This window comes from Lottia gigantea, assembly GCF_000327385.1.
Source record: "Lottia gigantea unplaced genomic scaffold LOTGIsca_131, whole genome shotgun sequence".
NCBI lineage: Eukaryota > Metazoa > Mollusca > Gastropoda > Lottiidae > Lottia > Lottia gigantea.
This window is the reverse complement of record NW_008707443.1, coordinates 195,656-215,915: the sequence shown is the minus strand read 5'-3', so window position 1 is coordinate 215,915 and position 20,260 is coordinate 195,656. Positions and strand designations below refer to the sequence as shown.

General features: G+C 35.6%; 4 protein-coding genes across 4 annotated transcripts; 1 reads left to right on the top strand and 3 right to left on the bottom strand.

The window, feature by feature from the left end:
* Positions 1-123: 123 nt before the first annotated feature.
* LOTGIDRAFT_172319 (hypothetical protein) lies at positions 124-1,296 on the top strand (the record flags this gene model as incomplete). The annotated part of the gene is made up of 1 exon (XM_009049192.1): positions 124-1,296. One exon carries the CDS (start codon positions 124-126, stop codon positions 1,294-1,296), a length of 1,173 nt encoding a protein of 390 aa, XP_009047440.1.
* Positions 1,297-3,044: 1,748 nt separating this feature from the next.
* LOTGIDRAFT_138981 (hypothetical protein) lies at positions 3,045-3,608 on the bottom strand (the record flags this gene model as incomplete). The annotated part of the gene is made up of 2 exons (XM_009049191.1): positions 3,045-3,308; positions 3,393-3,608. The coding sequence occupies 2 exons, from the start codon at positions 3,606-3,608 to the stop codon at positions 3,045-3,047; spliced, it is 480 nt and encodes a 159-aa protein (XP_009047439.1).
* A 10,102-nt stretch (positions 3,609-13,710) lies between these two features.
* On the bottom strand, positions 13,711-13,860 carry LOTGIDRAFT_99731 (hypothetical protein; the record flags this gene model as incomplete). The annotated part of the gene is made up of 1 exon (XM_009049190.1): positions 13,711-13,860. A coding segment is annotated over one exon (150 nt), but the record flags the coding sequence as incomplete, so codon positions are not given.
* Positions 13,861-16,165: 2,305 nt separating this feature from the next.
* On the bottom strand, positions 16,166-17,357 carry LOTGIDRAFT_172317 (hypothetical protein; the record flags this gene model as incomplete). Its single annotated transcript, XM_009049189.1, has 2 exons — positions 16,166-16,760; positions 16,846-17,357. The coding sequence occupies 2 exons, from the start codon at positions 17,355-17,357 to the stop codon at positions 16,166-16,168; spliced, it is 1,107 nt and encodes a 368-aa protein (XP_009047437.1).
* Positions 17,358-20,260: the final 2,903 nt, after the last annotated feature.

The following is a 20,260-nucleotide window of genomic DNA, read 5'->3' as shown; positions in this document are numbered from 1 at the left end:
AAAGGAATATATTTCACAAACAGAAAGTAATAACATAATTGATTTATTCAAAGAATACAGTGCAAGCACAAAAGACAAAACGGAGGTCATTCGAGACTTAAAAAAATAGAATGTACTAAACTAATGGCATTTGATGCTAACGGTTTATACGCTTCCGCCATGTCGGATTTAGACAGTGAATATCTGAGAGCGGAAAGTGGAAGACCGTTTCTACCAGAAGAAGAAAAAGAATTTGTAAAACTCTTCAATAAACAAAAATTCAGACCTAGAACAGCTATTTTAACAGTGTGGTTTGACTATCCCAAAAACATGTTCTTCCAACCGATACCAGCTAAAGATAAAATCACTTTCACAAATAAAGAAGGTAAAAAGGAAACTGGTAACAAAATCAGGTTCAGAAATGGTTTCTGTAACGACGTTTTAACATCGGTCGATATTCAAGAAATAGTGAGAGCCGGTGGACGAATTATTAGAATATTAGATGGTATAGTTTACGAAAATTTTTTTAAAACTCCACCCTATAGAGATTATATTTTAATTTTGAGAGATTTAAGAAATAAATATAAACGAGAAGGTAATATTGTGGGTAGTAACTGCATGAAATTATTAGGTAATTCCTTGTATGGTAAATCAATTCAGAAAGATATATTCACAACTAGACATTTATGGAATGAAGCAACTTTACAGGCAATCTTTGATTCACGTGTTAAAACCTATGAGAAAATTAATGATACTCAATATATTGTTGAAACAAAAATTGAAGAAAAAGAGATTACTACCGAAGATAGTATATCTACACGACTAACACCTAGTCATTTGGGATCATTCGTATTATCTCACAGTAAAAAAATAATGAACAATTTCATTCACGTCATAAATGGATTTTATAAACCCGAAATATACTATACCGACACCGATAGTTTGTACATTTCATCCAAAAATTGGAAAAAACTAAACAGAGCTGGTTTGGTCTCCGAAAAAGACTATTGCAAAGGTAAAAACGATTACGGTGGAATTATATTTGGTTTATATTTAGCACCAAAAGTCAAATACAACATCGTTTTGACTTCTGATGGTGTTTTAAAAGAAAAGAAAACGTTTAAAGGTTATTCTAGTGATAAGATAAGTGTAGAAGATTACGTTCAATTAGCAAGCGGACATGATGTGTCGAACGAATTTAATAAACCATGGAAAAAAAGTTTCACCAATGGAGTAGTTATTCCAAATGATAAACAAACTAAAGTTTTTAGAAGTTATTTGAATAATGTTAAAAGAAAACCACCAAACAGTGAATGAATTATGTATCCTTACAACGACAAAGATGAGTATAGTTTTGATGAAAACTATGAATTTGATGATTTCGATTATCTTACTATTCAAGAAGAGAATGAAGATTGTTTTAAATGAAGTTGAATGACAATTTCTTCGTTGCCAAAGTCTATGAACCTGTTTTTACCGTCTTTGATTTCCAGATTTATATCTTTGATCATGAAAGAATTGACTGGTAAATAGGTCGTTTGAAACGGTTTCTCTATAATTCTGTATCCGATCGGCACCGTAAAAGTCGGTATGCTGTATATGATTTGGCGTTTGTGCTTGTTGAAAAATCCACCGTTGATCAAATTACAGTGAATGTTGATCACGTCGATGTCGTTCTCGATGTTGGCCTTGTGCGGCGCAAATTTCGATTGCGCGTATATTCGTTTATCGAACCCTAGTAACGCATTCAACGAATTTTCTACGTTGAAATCGACTTCACTGTTATTTCTCAAGATCAGTTTTATTTTGTTCAGATTCAAATTACCTTCGAATTCGATATTGTTTTTGCCGTTCACGCTTCCTGCGTATTCGGATAGGTAATTGTTGATGGCCACGTATTCGTAGCTTCCCGGTAGTAAGCTTATGGTTTTGAACGTAACTCCGTTATCCGTCGATATTTTTAGTTGATTGTTTTTTTCGTTGATGTTTCTAATGGAATTGTAAACGGAGAATTACTTTAATCCCAGTTCGTACTGTTTATTGCGATCAAGTTCATACTCGTAGTCTAGAGACAATTTGATGTCTGATTTATGCGAGGTGATAACGAACAATTGTTCTTTATTGGACATTTTTAATGACGTTTATATAGTCTTTTTTAGTGATGATTTTTTTCTCCAAAAGCCGTTTTAATATGCCATTGACTTCGTTGTATTGTCTGTCAGATCGATGACCTTCCTTCATGGCCGCTAATATTATTTCTAATCTATTAAGCAATTCTTTATTGTTGTCGGATAAAAACATTATACCTTGTCCAGATGCCACCATATCATCGAATTCGTCTATTTCTTGTATGATTGGATAATCTTCTGCATAATCATCTACCGGGTCCTGACTTTCTGATCGCATGTAGAAATTTTGAGTATGCTACTAAATCCTTGTAATCGGCAATTTCAAGATCCTCGCCATTCATTAAATCTATTAACCCTCTCGTTAATGTAAATATAAAGTCTTTTGTGTCGATTTTGAATTGTGGTGAATTTCCACTAAATCTTATTCTAAAACCATTAAACAATAACCCCACTTCATCAATGATTGGTGAAATGCTCTTTGGTAAATCTGGGTCAGGGTTTGAAAAAAGACGTTTTATATCATCTAATGTCCTAATTATAATACCATTATATTCAATCGGTTTGGGTTCTATATGAGGGGTGGGTTCTATAACGAGTCTCTTTTTAATATCTTCTTGACTTTTTATTATGGGTTGAAATAGAGTCTGTAGATTTCCGTTAATCCGAGTTGTTGTAATCTGTTATTTTCAACTTGGGTCTTTATTTTATTCTTAGCTTTGATATATTCTCTATTTCTTTTTAAAAAATTATTCCAATCCGTCATTTTTAAAAAAATAAAATTAAAATATATCTTTCTCCCGCAGGTTTTCTAGTATTTACAAATACATATCCATGATCATCTGGGTTTCTCCATTGTGCTTTACAAACCTTTTTAAATGTATCTCTATCCATTCCGTGATTTATAGACTGAATGATTTGAGATAAATCTTTATCATTTTATTCAAATAATAAAAAACAATTTGCATTTTTTCTAATGAACATAGAATCCATCCCGTAAAAAGATTGGGATTGGTATATGCAGTGACAATTGTGATGTCTTCCTTTGGTGAAGAATTCTTGTTGAACAGTTTGATTTCTTTGCGCTACGCAGTCGTCAAACAATATTAAGTTCTTTCGATTGCTATCAATATTAGACAAGTCTAGATCATTAACATTTTTCGTAAGAAAAACTTTTATATCCGTTGGATTGAAAGATGGATTCTTTGATTTAATGAAGTTTTCTATGATATCTTTTATTTCCACTTCTTCTTAGTTTTCTTCGTAATATTGAAATATGTCTTGAACGTCTTTCTTTGGTAAATATTCTAAAGCTTTGAGGAATTGATAATACGATTGCTCTGGTGTTGTTGTGTAGATATACAGAGAATCGAAATCTAAAAGGTTTGGTGTTGTCAAAATGTTAAAAGTGAGATGAGTTTTCCCAGAACCTGAACTACCGCAAATACACATGAGCATTGGGTTACTAGGAAATATGTCCGAATGTTTGAATTTCTTGCCCATTTTTATTTATTACATTTTCGTACCAAAAATCACCCCGTTGCCTTTATACTTTGAAAGGAAGATTCCCTCGCCCGAAAGTATGTTTTTAAAAAATATGGCGTTGCCCTTGTGTTTGACCTTCATTTCTCCAGTGTCAATTTTATATATTAATTTGCTTAATCCCTCTTTAACAGTTTTCTTAGTTTCTTTGCCAAATCTTTGTCCAAATTCTTTAACCGTCCCTAATATATCTCCTACTCCCGAACCTCCTCGTGCTTCTCTTTCCATTGCCAAATTGTGTCTACGTGCTTCGGCGTTTGCAGCGGCTTCAGCTTTCTTATTGTTGACAGCTTTGGCTATCCCAGCAGCTCCACCAGCAGTTGCACCAGCTGCAGCTAAACCAGCAAAGATTAAAGGTAAGAAAGGTAAAAATCCACCTTTTTTAGTTAAATTCTCATCAATTCTTTCCAAGTCTATATCGTCTCTGACTTTACAATATTTATCAATAAGTTTTTTAGTTATGCTGATTTTTTTACCATTATAAGTTATTGTAGTTGGTGAAGCTGTTTCTAAAGCTTCTATTATTTTCTTGACTAAAGTTTCTGGTTTCATTTTTAAAGGGTGTTTTTTTATTCAATTCTTCTATCTGATATTTTAATCAAATGTTTTGCTTCTTCCAGCAATAAACAGTAGCCGGTCACATCTCCTTGTGTTTTATCGATGTGAATATTTATGTTTACCCCTGTTTTCTTTTCTTCTTGATGAGCTGACAGATCGAAACAAAAGATTGGATGATTGAGTGAAAAATCTGTGTATTCAAACTGAGGCGTATTTCCAAACAATTCGCATATGTTTTTATAGTTTCTGTACAATTCGTTGTAATCTTTTTTGGAAGGATCAATTGTCAAAGGTTGATTGGGATAATTATCGTTGTTCAATCTGACTTGAACTTTGCGAATGATGGGATCTTGAGTATGGTTCAATGCCACTCTGAAAATGTTGTTGTTGTTTGTCTGAGAGTCTGGCACGTTTTTGAAACCGACCATTAGATATCTCGCTGGTTTGACGGTGTTGGTGATTGGCCACGTGGTGGATTCTCCCGTTAAAGTCATGCTACCTACCGTGTTACGACGAAGAAACGCAATTTCGATGTCTTTGGTTAAAGAGTTGAATATTCTCGTTTCCACTTCTACGGAAGGAGTGATTACCGGTATGTAAAGTTGGATATTCGTTATTTCCAATTTTGCGTCAGAGTTGTTTTCACCAAAGAATTTCTTGTTGTCGTTGATTTCTCTTTTGCAAATGAATTTTATACGGTAAACCTATGGAAACCTTTCTGTGTTCCAAGAGACCAAATAAAGGATACAACTTCCAATTTACGTAATTACCCCATCTGTTGTTCTCGACAACATTGTTGTATTGAAGCGCTCGTTTTTCAAATCTGTGATTTACTCCGCGAGTCACTCTTTCCAGTGTGTTTCTAGCAACTACTCTTATCCTAGCAAGGTCTGCGTCATTTGCTACAGTTCTGACCGGTTCTTTTAAAACTTCTCCGTCACCGACATCGGGAATCCATCCCGAAACTGAATCGTAGTTTTTGGGATACAGAACCGTTTTCAACATTGTGTCAAACTCGCCGGGGTGTTTTATGGTCTCTATCGGATTTGAACCAGCTTCCAAAACCATTTCGCTGAATAAAGACGGAAAGAAGTTGTTTTCTAAAGTCGTGTTGGTTTGTGGAATTCGATTCTGAGTGGCGTCTTTAATTTTGAAATCGCATCGGAAATGGGCATCGGAAAGCAGCAACCAATTGGACAACGAATTAATTTCAAAGGTAACTCTTCCTCTGTCGTTTATTTGGGTCTTTGTCCCTACCGATGGTGAGATGATTACGTAATCCTCTTTCTTCTTGTTGAACGGATATTGAATCGGATCATACAATTAAAAGATTGGATCCAATCTGTAATTTTTGCTTGCCATTTTTATCCAATGATTTTAAACCCTTTTCCTTGTTTTTCTAGGGCTTGTCGTTCTAGTCTCTTGTTTCTTAGTTCTCTTATTAGCAGCAGTTCTTTAAGTTCGTCAGATTTTTTCACTGCATCACTAATATTTACTCCTGCTTTTGCCACAGATCCAAGAGCTTGCGCTTCTGAGGAAATGAGGGATTTGTTGTTTGAGACAAAATTGGCCACTATGGGGATGAGAGATGTTAGCGCAGAGAAGAAACCGTCTCCTTCGAATTTTTGTTGTTCGTGTTTTAAAATTAAAGACATTTTTATTTTTTTTTTAATGCGGTTATTTTATACTGTATTATTATAGTGATTCTTGTCTGTGGTTTGGGTAATTTATATGGAGTCTGTTATAATATATTTTTAGCAGTTTGAGGAGTCTGTTTTGATACATTTTAATAGTTTGGGGAAGTCTGTTATAATATATTTTAACAGTTGTGTCTTTTCGGATATGACGCATTGAAAAAGCTGCGCATGCGCAGAAGTGAAATGCGTCATATCCGAAAAGACATATACCTACCATCTCAAAAACCGGATCAAACTGGATGCGCAATATCTGAAAAGACATATACTACTTCTGTCACCCCAGATAGAAATTTGATCATATGACTTTTGTGGACGACTTCTCTCATCAAATTTTGTCAATTTGACTTCTGTCGACATGCTGACATTCATATATTTCATTAATATTCATTAAATTGGCTCAGAAAGAAACAATATATTATGTTAAATTCCCGGGAAAGGGCCACCCTATCTTAGACGAGCCACTGGCAGTCTTTAAAATGAAAGGTTTCCAAATGTTGTTGAAAGAAAGTGTACTCTCCAATTTACATCGTCTGCTGCTTACTTACGTTTAAAGAAATACTTGCATATTTCACAAGTATTCAACATTATTTTGAGTTATAAATAAGATAGAACAAAAATTCCAATGTTTTATATGGAGTTATTTTTTTAATTTGTATGCAAAAATTTCGCAAAATAAATAGATAAATTTTTTGAGGGTTAAAGAATTACGTTATGAGATTAATTTGTTCCCTGATTAAGTTTAAGTTTTTGATAACACGCTTAACACCCTGTCTATCATTTTGAAACGTTAGGATTTTATGAGATAAAATCATAATTTTTTTTAATTTTTTTATTAAATTTATCGTCAAATATCGTTAAAGAGAATTCTGAATGCATTCTTATTATGTAAACCACATTGATGTGGTGCATTTGATATAAGAACTGCTATTGAACAATTTTTTTTTTTGGTTAGGCTATATTTATTCATTTTTGCCATATATCATTACAAAGAGAATTTCACAGCCATTAATAATCTAAAAAAAAGTTCCTGTGTTTATTAGAGAAATGTAGTATAGTCGGCCAAAGTTGAAAAAATGTCAGATTTCGGTGGGCTATAAATCCACAAATTGATATTTTTCATCCAATATCAGGATATCTATAGATAGCAGAGGTCAAGGGCAATCTATACACTGAAAAATTAAGGTCATTGAAGGTCAGGGTAACAAGATATAGACTTAAATTTTCAAAAATTCACCTGGGCATAAACAAACTTATATGCGAAATTCAAAATTCTGTTCCAAACGAGTTTTAGAAAAATTAACAAGGTTTTGATAGACACCAAAATTTTGCAAATAGGATAATAAATGGAAGGAAGTATGACGAATGGGGGTGTTGTTTGGACACATGCCTTTAATAATGTAATTGCAAAAGGCTCAAAATGCTATATTCCTACCTACAAACATTATTACAGGAAAGAATTCGCCACTTCCGGGGGTTGATTTGGGTCTTGAAAACATGTAAATAATATTCAGAAGTACTGGGAATGTACAAAAATCGATTAATTCCTTCGAACATACCTCTCTTTCTATTTCTTTTCTATATATAGCAGAGTCTTAAGAAAAGACACAAACACACATGGATTAAAGGATGAAATTTTGTCAGTAAGCTGTGGTCACTATTACTGATTAGCTTAGCTAAAAGAATTCCTGTTTCTGAAACTATGTACTATAGAGGTAAAAAAAGAAATTTCAAAAAAGCTTCAACTGGAATTAAAACCAAGGCGAATTGCCGAGCAAGCGCTAAAACCAATAGGCCACCTAGGGTTAAGAGTTGGGGTTATCTGGAGGGTTAACTCTTGGATTAACTTGTTTTCAAAAGCAAATAGGATTAGCTCAGAAAAGGAATATAGCTGGTTCAAAGACATGGTTTCCGCATATGAAACGAAAAAATACTTCGTAGCGAATCTTTTCATCAAAAATTGGTTGAGAAAAATGTAACATAGGAGCTTAAATGATCCAAAAATAATTAATGGCTAGTTTCCCCGAATTAGTTAAAATGGGGTCAAAGGCAATTAGGCAAATGGAATTCGATCACGAACGTTGTCGAACGAGCGCTAAAACCACTAGGTCACCTAGGGTTAGGGTTAACTTGAGGGTTAACCCTTGGATAAAACGATTATCCAATAGCGGCTGCATCAAAATATCATTATTATCTTAATGTAGGTAAAAATTCACCACAAGCACGAAGATCATACCATGCTCTAAGCATAGAGCCATAAAAGTTAGGCAAGGAACTTAGTCCCTTTGTAGAATAAGATATAAATAAAAGTTCAATAGAACAGAACACATTTTTATGTCATGTAGAATTTCCACAGAGCATTGAAGAAAATTGGATAACCAGGCCAGTCTAAAGGATTTTTCTGTTTCTTTGATTAATACCAAACCTAATCCACCTTTTTCATGGTTACCCTATAAGGTCACCCCTGACGCACAGAACGACCAATATTAAACAATTTCGAGATGAAACCATAAATTTTGATACTGCTTCTAATACCAAGATTTTCAAATTCGAAATAAGAGCACCACTAAAAATTGAACTAAAAGTGAAAACATGTGAGACCCTGTCAAAAGCTGTTTCAGCATCGACGCTTAATAAGAAACAAGGGAGATCATCAGGTTCAACATACTCAACATGTTCCCGACCAGGAATACAGCATGTTTGATCCAATTCCTTTTACCGTAAAGCACCTTAATTCTGGACAATATAATAAAACATGTCCAGCTGGAGACATTTAAAGCATACTTAATAATGATCTCTTTATTTCGGTACTTGGGCCACAGGCCCATTATACATTACAAGGATATACATTTATATTAAAACATGACAACTGGATCAACATGTAATATACTTTAAGACAATAAATACCAAGTATATAGGCGATCAAAAAATGATTTACAACTCCGGCAGGATTTTTAAAATCTCACAGTAGAAAAGAACTTACTTATTTATAATAGGCCTAGTTCGTAACAAAGTATAACATTTTCCAAATGTTGGGTATTTAATAAAGAACGATGGAATAAATTTTACTCTAACATCATAATAAGGACAGTCCATACAGAAATGGTATTCTGTTTCTATACTTGGGCTGATACAGAAAGGGCATAATCTTTCATGTCTCTCTAAGTTGAGTTGTCTCCCTTTTTCAATCATAAGATCATGATCTTAACTCACTTAAGGCAATGCGATATGGCTTAACATGTACACAATTTAAATAATGTTCCATTGCATTCAGCTGTTCGATATTACAGTATAAGTCTCGTTTAGATATGAATGCGATAGAAATATTCCAATTCTGTCTATCTATATCAATACATCTTTGTTTATATTGTCTAAGAAAGTTATTTCCATCCCCCCACACTCTGTGTCTCCCAAACAAAGCCAAACCCATGCTCATACAACAGTTGTTTTACACAATATGACAAAAAATAGATATCTTTTTCAGCTAAATCATGTTGATATTTGTAGACGCGATTTAACAATTTATTGTCAGTCTGGCTTAATAGTATTGTCCAGTACTTAATTATTTTATAGTTTAGGTGTACCCTTAGTGAATATCGACCTAATTCACCTCTAGCTACAATATTTGATGAATTTCTACCTAAGTGTAAGATAGTCTTACAAAATCTATCATGAATACGTACACCATCATGTGGCGGATGAAATGCCCATACTTCACACCCATATGTCAAAATTGGTAGTATTTTACTATCAAATATATGTAGTTAGGTAAATTGCAAAAATTTCTAATATTTGCTTTCAATAATAATAGTACTTTGGAGGCCTGTTGTGGTAATATATTTTGTGCTACATACCATGAGCACTAACTAGACAGGTAGGTAGGTAGATAGATGACAAGTTAACGTTCGCTTCCTGCGGATGCTGATACCGCAAACTAGGTAGTTGTTGGTAGTCGTAGTAATTGGTAGTTGGATTGGTTCAAATTGGATGATTCTGTGTTGTTGGTTTGGTTGTTGATTCTTCGTTAGATCTGGTCGGGTCGAATGACATGCGGCCCTGGATGGTGTCGCGTGAGTAACTCGATTTCCTTCATTCTTCCAAACTCGTTCTGATCATGGTATTGTTGATTGGTAGTCGAATGGTAGTCGTTGTTTTGGTTTAGTTTGGTTTGGTTAGATTATCTGTTATCTGTTGGAAAACTAGAAGACCTGAAAAAAAAAGAAAAAAAGGAAGTGAGAAAAGAGGAAGGGGTGGAGTTTTCAACAAAAGGGGAAAAGATGTTCTCTGATGTTTCTGCAATGAAACTTGTTAAATTGATTGGATATAATTAAAAAGTTAAGAAACTTTGAGTATAAAACTTAGCCTATCTGTTCAAGACAGATTTGGTTATAAAATGGAAGACTAGTTCCATTATCGTATACCAGTGGTCCGTAGGTGGAGCCAAAACATTCTGTATGGTGAGTTGTATGACGTTGGTTTCCAGGTACTCTAGCAGTGGCTTACGAGCGGGTTTCAGTTCAGAGCATTGAATGAGGACTAACTAGACAGGTGTACCCCAAGATATTTATACGTGGATGCACTTCCATTAAGATAGAACTTTTCCAATTGTTTCAGTTTACCACCTTTCCTGAACACCATTATCTTACTTGCTCGTATGTATGTTTAATTGCCACTTGCACAATAGGCCTCCAGAGTTCTTAGTCGGCTTTGTAGCCCCCGTACAATAATATCAAATAATATGATGGCATCTGCAAATATGAGCATGACTAATTCTATTGTGCCATTACTAATACCTCTTGAATCATTATTAACAAGCTCATCAACAACATCATTGATGAAAAATATAAATAAAAACGGAGACAACTGGCATCCTTGGCGAACACCATAGTCACATTCAAAGAAATCAGTTCTCCCTTCTTGCAACCTTACACATGCTTTGACATGCTTATACATAATCTTGATAAGCCTAAACGTTCGACCCTTCATTTTGTTGTTCCATAGCTCAATTAGGGCACAGTAAAGTTTACTTCTAGGAGGCTCACTGTAGTTAATATAAGATTAAATAATAAGTGCAATATATCAATACAAATAGAAGGGGCATTCTTACAGAATTCCACTGGAATTTCACTTAAGCCAGGGGATTTACCCGTTTGTATATTACCTATGGATTTGATTATCTCATCATGCGTTATCTGTTTAACTAAGATCTGAAGAATCTTCTACATGATCCATATCAATAGAATTTACAAATTTTTCCACATCATCATAAAACTTGACATAATCGTCTGATTTTTCCGCACCTCTAAAGAGATTTTCAAAGTGATTAGACCATTCAATTGGCGAGATTTTGTTAGTGGGATATCCTGACCTTGGATTAATAGTATTCCAAAATGCTTTATGGTCATTCGTTTTTAAAAAACTTTTTAATTTGTCACAAAGGCTAGTATATGCTTGTCTAGACCTATTTTCTAATAGTTCTTTGTAATAGTTTCTCGAATCTATATAAGGGACTTGAAATTTGAAACATAACAACTCCCAATAGGTGTGTACCTTCAGTGCAATTATCAACTTTCCATCTCTGATAACCTTCGAACGAGAGCCTGTCAAAGTTTTAGTCTTCACCCCATTGAAAATGCAGTGCAACTAAAAGCTATAGGCAGACTGCCGACCCCACCCCTGAACTAAAATGGCCACAACTTCTCCAATTTTGACGCTAGAGGAATAATTTTTGCTGCAAACGAAAGTTGAACATGTTTTCTATCTATTTCAGTTGAAAACAGAAATTCGGATTTTTTTTTAAATCATTCGGGGAAAATCTACTGTGAAGTAGCAACCGAATTTTTCAAGAGGGAAATTTGATTATATTTTGGTTCGAGAAAAATCTGAAACTCAAATGGCTGTAACATACGGTAGGGATTTGACATTTGAAATATAACAACTTCCAATAGATGTGTACCTTCAGTGCAAATTTCAACTTTCCAGCTCTAATAGCCTTCGAACGAGATTGAAAATGCAGTGCAGAAAGAAGCTATAGGCAGACTGCCGACCCCACCCCTCACTAAAATGGCCATAACTCGGCCAATTTTGACCAGAGAGATATAATTTTCGTTTGTAATGAAAGCTTATCATTTCCTCCGTCTATTTCACTAGAAAACAGAAATTCGAAATTTGTTCAAACTTTGGAGAAAATCGACTTTGAAAGTGCACCCTTGATTTCAAGAGGAAAATCGCTTATATTTTGGTTAGGGGAAAAAGTCTGAGACTGAAAGTGCTGTTGTTGACCCTGGTATTGTCAACAAACAAATTTATTTGTATGGGATAAGAAAAATGAAATGAAACGAATGGAGTTTTACGTCCTACTTTTCTGCACCATGTGGGCTAATGAAGACGGGCAACGCCAAGTCGGGTGCGATGAGGGAAATTTTGACAGGACAGCGGCATTAGCCTGCTCTTTTTCGATTTCCAACTGTCGAGGCATCTTTAACGTGCACAGCCTGTAGCACACGGGGCCTCGGTTTATTGTCCCATCCGAACGACTAGACGCTTTTTCCATGTCAGCCCCTCTTACCTGCATCACTGACAGGGGGAAACCGGCTTGAAAAATCCGAAGGTATATCTCGACCTATGCCGGGATTGAACCCTAGACCTTCAGGTTAGCGAGCAAGCGTCTAACTCACTGAGCCACCGCGGCTCCCTTTATGGGATAAGAAGGTTTGGTTGGGCTCAGGTTATACCTGTGGAAGAGAGAAATAACACAGTTAATTTCAATACAAGATCCTTTTTCACACAGCATAAAATACGGAATCCATTTTGCAATGTTAACATTTCATAAGATTATTGAGTATGGAAGTTGGCAAATTGGCAAATTACAGACACCGACTTGCGCTCATTAATATTCATGAAAAGCAAGAGGATTTGCCGCCAAAATGGCTTATACATATTAATGAGGGAGATAACCTAAACGTCTTACAAACATGTTCAATTCCATCAAGACAATACCGTAAGTTCTCAAATAATTTAAAAATTAAACGAGACTTACCTGTAAGGTGATGTTTAATTTTTAATTATATTATGTCATCAGCAGTCACGGGGATTTCATGAGATTTCAAAGCAAGACATGAGCACAGCTTAGCAGAAAATGTATAAATAAATAAATTCAATTTAAACAAAAGCTTTATATATTATTAACTAAAATAATAAAATAAACAGTTCTAATGAAAACATTATGTTCTATCTGAACATTCTTAATATCAATAATCTCAAAAAACTCAAATGTAAATATAAACTAAAAATATTAACTTTTCAGTCAGTTACATCTAATAATGCATCAGCAAAACATGTATCTCTTGTGTGCGTTATAGGTAAATTATAAAACTTCCGAAAAACTGACAAAGTTTTCCAACTAGCAGAATTAAGAATCACATCTATAGGAATTTGTTTTCTTGAGGCAGATCGAACACTATGTGCATGAAAAGTTTGAATATCAATACCAGCAAGAGCCAAGATTTCACGAATCCAACGAGCTATAGTTGATTTTGATGCTGAAGTATATGGTTTTAAAGTTGTAATAAACAATTGGTCACAGTTACTATCTCGTAATTCAGAAGTTCGCTGACTTCAATAATCTAACAACACATATATTAGGTTCACTCAGATAAAATGGATACACTAAAACAGGATTTTTCCTATTAGGCCCTGATTGTTTCAACAAATCTGTTAACGGAATAGTCACTTTATCTACATCAAAAATAATATTTGCTTAACTTTATGGCATGAATGGACTGACATCTTTGTCCACTAAGTCCTTGATAAATCTTTGAAGTTAAATCTTCAGCAGGCGCAAGAGATGAAAGATACCTCAAAACAATGTCCACATCCCAAGTATGGGTGTAACGTGGAAGTGATGGACGCAATTCGAAGACTCCTTTTAGGAAACGGCATATCAAGGGATGTTTTCCCAAAGTTCCGTTATAATCAGAGTCTAACTAGACAATGCTGAACGGGCTGTATTTAATCCGCTATATCCCAGTCCTTCTTTGTACAAGCTAACAAGAAAATCAAGCACACAACTCAGAAAAGATGATAAGGGATCACTGTTCCATCTACCACAAAAGTTGATCCATTTTTCAAGGTATGTGTCATATTGTTTCGATGTTGAAATTCGCCAGGATTGGCATATAATGTTTTGAGCTTCTTGCGAAATTCCATGCAAGGCAAGGCCTGACCGGACAAGACGCATATCATTAATTTCAGTTTTTTCCATAATTTGTGTTCGGCCTCCAGATTGAATGGTAGATATAGTGTTTTCTTCTTCAATGTAAGAACTTTCGGGGTACAGGTTAACATTCTCAGTAGGCAAGGAAACCAAGCTTGTGTTGGCCAAAGTGGAACTATCAGCAGAAACTGTTTGCATTTGTCCATTTTTATCTTGTGTAAAACCTTTGACAGCAAACTAAAAGGAGGAAAAGCATATGGTAAGTTAAAATTATTCCATGGTATAGTAAAAGCATCAACAGTAAAAGCATCGGGATCAGGATGCCAAGAGCAATACACACTGACTTTAGTATTCAATCTTGATGCGAAGAGATCAATATCTGGTGTTCCAAGTAAAGTTATATGTTGATACCTGTCTTCATGCAAAGTCCACTCAGTTTGATCATCAAAAATTCTTGATTTTTTGTCAGCAATTGTATTAGAGACACCAGGAATAAAAGATGCAGTGAGCGAAATGCCTTTAGATAGGACCCAATCAAATATTTTTCGAGTTATATCATAACATTGGGGAGATTTACTGCCTCCTCTATTATTGATATATGCCACTGCTGTGGTATTATCCATTTCTAATTTTATTGAATGATTAATCATATCAGAACATAATGACTGTAAACCGAGGTAAGCAGCCTTCAGTTCTAAGACATTAATATGCAGGAGACTCTCATCATGAGACCACCACCCCCCCCTTTCTTGTTCATTGTGCATAAAAACAGCACCCCAACCTAATAGAGATGCATCAGTACGTAATATAAACAAAGGGTCAGGGTATTTTGGTACAAGCGACTTGCTTGATATAGAAATGTGTTCCGCCCACCATTTTATGTCTATTAATGCAGACCCAGACAAAGTCATAATTTTACACAGTTGCGTTTTAAAGCAGCTATTTTTTCAATCTCTATACTTCGATAATAAAGATTACCATATTCCATAGCTGGTAAACTAGAAACAAAGAGTCCAACTAATTTAGCGACTGTTCGTATAAGTACTGTCTTTTCTCTGATAACCTGCTCTGAAAATTCCTTAATACTAAGAGCTTTAGCCTCTGGAAGTTTTGTACTCATGCTCTTAGAGTCCAATACAAAACCTAAATGCGTAACAGATTTTTTAACATTTATACAGAAGCCTAAACTTGTCAATATTTCAGAAGTGAATTTGACATTTGATAAGCACTGCTCATAGGTGCTTCCCATAAGGAAAATGTCATCAATGTAACCACTGGATATAAAGCCTTGTTGTCTAAGTGATGCCAAAATAGGTTTCATAATCTTAGTGAATATTCTGGGTGCACTAGCAAGCCCATTAGGCAACACAGTAAATTGATATAACTTGTCATTCCACTTAAATTTAAGGTATTTCCTGTAATCATTTGCAATGCTACAACTGTAGTAAGCATCCTGTAGATCCAGTGATGCCATGAAGCAGTCTTTTTCAATTAAATCAAAGACTGTTTGAATAGTGTCCATCTTGAAATGATTATAAACTATAAATTGATTTAGTTGTTTCAAATTTAAAATCAAACGAAAAGAAGAATCTTTCTTCGGTCTTAAAAATATTGATGAAATAAATTCACCTTGTTCATGAGTAACCTGTTCAATGACACCCTTACATAGTAATTTTTGAACTTCAGAGTCAACAAATTGTGTTTCAGTAATTGAAAAACTGTGCTGTCTAAGAGGGTGAGTTTGAATTGGGGTTTCAGAGAAGTCTATCTCTACACCTTGGATAGAGTTTAAAATCCATTTATCAGAAGTATATTTTTTCCAGTTTGTAAAATGACATTTCAATTGGCCAGCAGAAAACTTGCTGTTATTTGACTCAGGCAACAAAGCTTCATAATTTGTAGTATTACAATTAAAAACTATGTTCATTAGAGTCAGTAAGTGGTAAACTCTAGAACTCACCGTGTAATTGTAGTCTTCATTACCGGTATCTAAATTTATTTGGTTTTTGACGAGGTCGTCTTCTTTTTGGTCTGATTTGTGTGACCTTGACCTAAAAAGGACCCTTTCCTCTGGTGTTTCCACGATACTTATTGGACCCATTTTGATTAAATCGTGGTTGGAAATTAGGTTTATTATAAGGATGGAATTGACGAGATCCTTTTCTAGTATAATCTCTGTTAAAATTATTATCAGGACGATATGGTCGACTTTGTTGACCAAAAACTCGACTAGTGACTCGATTGGTTTCACTGATGTCTCGTAGGCGTTGAGGTAAATCATTTCCAAACAGTAGAGGACCATTCTCCCCTTTAACAGTACATAGGGAACGGTAAGATGAGTTCACATCTGGTTTCATTAATACCTGACGCCTTCCATTAACTTCGGAGTTTGCAGCCGCAAACAAAGCCATTGAGTCTGTCAACATTCTAAAGCAGTCTTTACTGTTAGTAACCTCACCGGAAGCGGTGTCGCTTTGTGGAGATTCCATGAAATTCTGTACCAACAGTGTTAATGGAACTAATCCTTTTATAATCAGCTGTTGTACTTTTTGGAGTTTGATATCAGACGATCTCGTATCCGACGATAAAGAATCCCAAATAGATTTGTTAACCTTCGTTATGCTCAAATTCTGGCAATTCTCCGGTCTAAGGTATTTGTTGACAAGATCATTCATCTTTTCGTCAGAGAGACCTTGACCAATCAACGTGTTAACAACATCAGCTAAATTACCTGGCAGTTTCGCTGTATTGTGAGAATATCCCTGAAAATTCGTCTGCTCTTTGTAGAGTTTGAGACTCTCGTGTCGAATTAAAATTATCATTATTCAAGTCGGTATCTACATCGACATCTAGCATGCCTGAAGTAATAGTTGACGAAGGCAACTTTTTACTTCTATCACTCTGCGAGGTAGAATTATTAATACTAGGCCTAATCGTCATAGGGGCAATGATAGTAGCGGTCTTCTCATTCTCAACGACTTCTGGAGATTTATCCGTACTGGTAGATCCAGTAAAGTCAATAGCGGTATTTGAACCATCACAATTCAATAGATTATTTAAAGCTGAGGCCCCATCAATATGTATTACATTTTGTCTCCCAAAATCGCTATCAGAATTATAGCTGGACCGTTCATTGTCACAGATCGAATTGAGGAATTCTTGTTGGGATTTCCTTATATCGGAGAGACTGTCAAACTGAGATTGTTTCAAATCCGACAAGAACGAGTCCATATTATTAGCCATCTTCGAAACGGCATCCAACAACAAACTGTTTATCGTTCGACGCCATGTTGGAAAATTATTTCGTAGTCGGCCTGGCAAGATGGTTCAACAGTTTACTAAAGAACAATTAGATCTTCGTCAATAGTATGAACAGATCTGTGTGAAAGAATCTATCTAAATTGCTATGTAAGATAAGAAAATTATTTCTTATGTGTAAAGCAATAAAACAGAAATATCTGTAGAGCGATGACAAGGCAGGTGTTACCCTGCCGGCGACCAAGCGAGTAACTGATGACCACGTGACCAAGCCTCTCTCATGAAATCCCGTGACTGACTGATGACGTAATATAATTAACACTGCCAACACTTATTCTTATTATAAACATAAACATGGATGACTAATGCACATTTTGATACATAATTAATACAAATAAAAGTTAAACTTTACCTGTGGAAGAGAGAAATAACACAGTTAATTTCAACACAAGATATTTTTTTAACACAGCTTAAAATACGGAATGAATCTCCAAAGCAGAAGATTATTACCTCCCTTTACTTAACCATATGCTTCAGACCACAACAATATACAGAAAATTAAGTACCCCTAACCTGTACCCAGTTACACTGTAACTGGAAAAATTTTCACGATAGGAAGCTGAAATTTGGAACACAACAACTTCCAATAGGTGTACCTTCAGTGCAAATTTCAACTTTCCAGCACTGATAGCAACTTTCCAGCACTGATAGTCTTCGAACGAGAGCCTGTCAAAGTTTTGGTCTTCACCCCATTGAAAATGCAGTGCAGAAAGGCACGATAGACAGACCGTCGACTCCACCCCTAAGCTAAAATGGCCATAACTCGGCCAATTTTGACCCGAGAGGTATAATTTTTGTTTGTAATGAAAACCTATCATTTCCTCCGTCTATTTCAGTAGAAAACAGAAATTCGAAATTTTTTCAAACTTTGGAGAAAATCGACTTTGAAGTTGCACCCTTGATTTCAAGAGGAAAATCGCTTATATTTGGTTTGGGAAAAAAGTTTGAGACTGAAAGTGCTGTAACTGGCAGAGTGTTCACGATAAGAAGGTGAAATTAGAACATAACAACTTCAGATAGGTGTTGACCTTCAGTGCAAATTGTAACTTTACATCTCTGATAGTTTTCGGACGACAGCCTGTTAAAGTTTTGGTCTCCACCCCAACCAGTACAACGAAACTATATATGCGCACTGCGGACCCCCATCCCCCCCACTAAAATGGCCATAACTCGGCCAATTTTGGTTTGGGAAAAAAGTCTGAGACTGAAAGTGCTGTAACTGGCAGAGTTTTCACGATATGAAGCTGAAATTTGGAACACAACTTCAGATAGGTATGTACCTTCAAATTGCAACTTTACATCTCTGATAGTTTTTGGTCTTCACCCCAACCAGTACAACGAAACTCTATAGGCGGACTGCCGACCCCCCCACTAAGATGGCCATAACTTCGCCAGTTTTGACCCCAGAGATATAATTTTTGTTGCAAACGAAAGTTGAACTATTTCAGTCGAAAACAGAAATTCGGATTTTTTAAAAATAGACTTTGAAGTTGCACTCGGATTTTCAAGAGGGAAATTTGATTATATTTTGGTTCGAGAAAAAATCTGAAACTCAGAGTGCTATAACAGGCAGAGTTTTCACGGTAGGGACTTGAAAGTTGAAACATAACAACTTCCAATAGGTGTGTACCTTCAGTGCAAATTTCAAGTTTCCAGCTCTGATAGCCTTCGAACGAGAACCTGTCAAAGTTTTGGTCTTCACCCCATTGAAAATGCAGTGCAGAAAGACACTATAGACAGACTATCGACCACATCCTTGAACTAAAATGGCCATTACTCGGACAGAATTTCGAAATTTTTTCAAACTTTCGAGATAATCAACTTTGAAGTTGCACTCTTGGTTTGAAGAGGAAAATCGTTTATATTTTGGTTTGACTTTTTATTGCAGCCAGCGTCATCTTTCAATTCGCGAATATTAGTTGCAGGATTAAAGACACGGAAGATTAAACAATGATGTTCGATGACATTCTCTTTTGAAAAAGATGTTGGATGAAAGCTGTCTACAGCAGTGACACCGCTGACAAGCTATAGCGTGACCTGTATACTGTCTAATTAGCAGCCAAGTTTTTTAAGAGGAACTAACCTCTGTCAGACAGTGAGCAACGACTGGTCTGATTCTTAAATAAAACACACAAGACAGTTTAGTTCCCATCAAGCTAATTAGGACATTACAAAACAAAAGGTGGAAATGTGTCTTTTTATTTACGAATTACTAATAGATTTGTCCTTGAAAGAATACAAATGTCATTTTTGGAAATGTGCGTTTGCTTCAAAATAACAAAGATTTTTTCCAAAAATTCATGTAAACTTTTAGTACAAACATAATAATATTAAGTTTTGTAAAATCATTCGGTAGTGTATAATCCGAAGATAGAAGATCGCAGAACTGTATAATCCGAAGATCGCAGACCCCAACTATAACCCGCAGACCCCCTATACTATATTCGGCAGACCCAACTATAATCCGCAGACCCCCTATACTCCGCAGACCCCCTATACTATATTCGGCAGACCCAACTTCAATCCTCAGACCCCCTATACTATATTCGGCAGACCCCAACTATATTCTGCAGACCCCCTATACTATATTCGGCAGACCCAACTATATTCGACAGACCCCCTATACTATATTCGGCAGACCCCAACTATATTCGGCAGACCCCCTATACTATATTCGGCAGACCCCAACTATATTCGGCAGACCCCCTATACTATATTCGGCAGACCCAACTATAATCCACAGACCCCCTATACTATATTCGGCAGACCCCAACTATATTCGGCAGACCCCCTATACTATATTCGGCAGACCCCAACTATATTCGGCA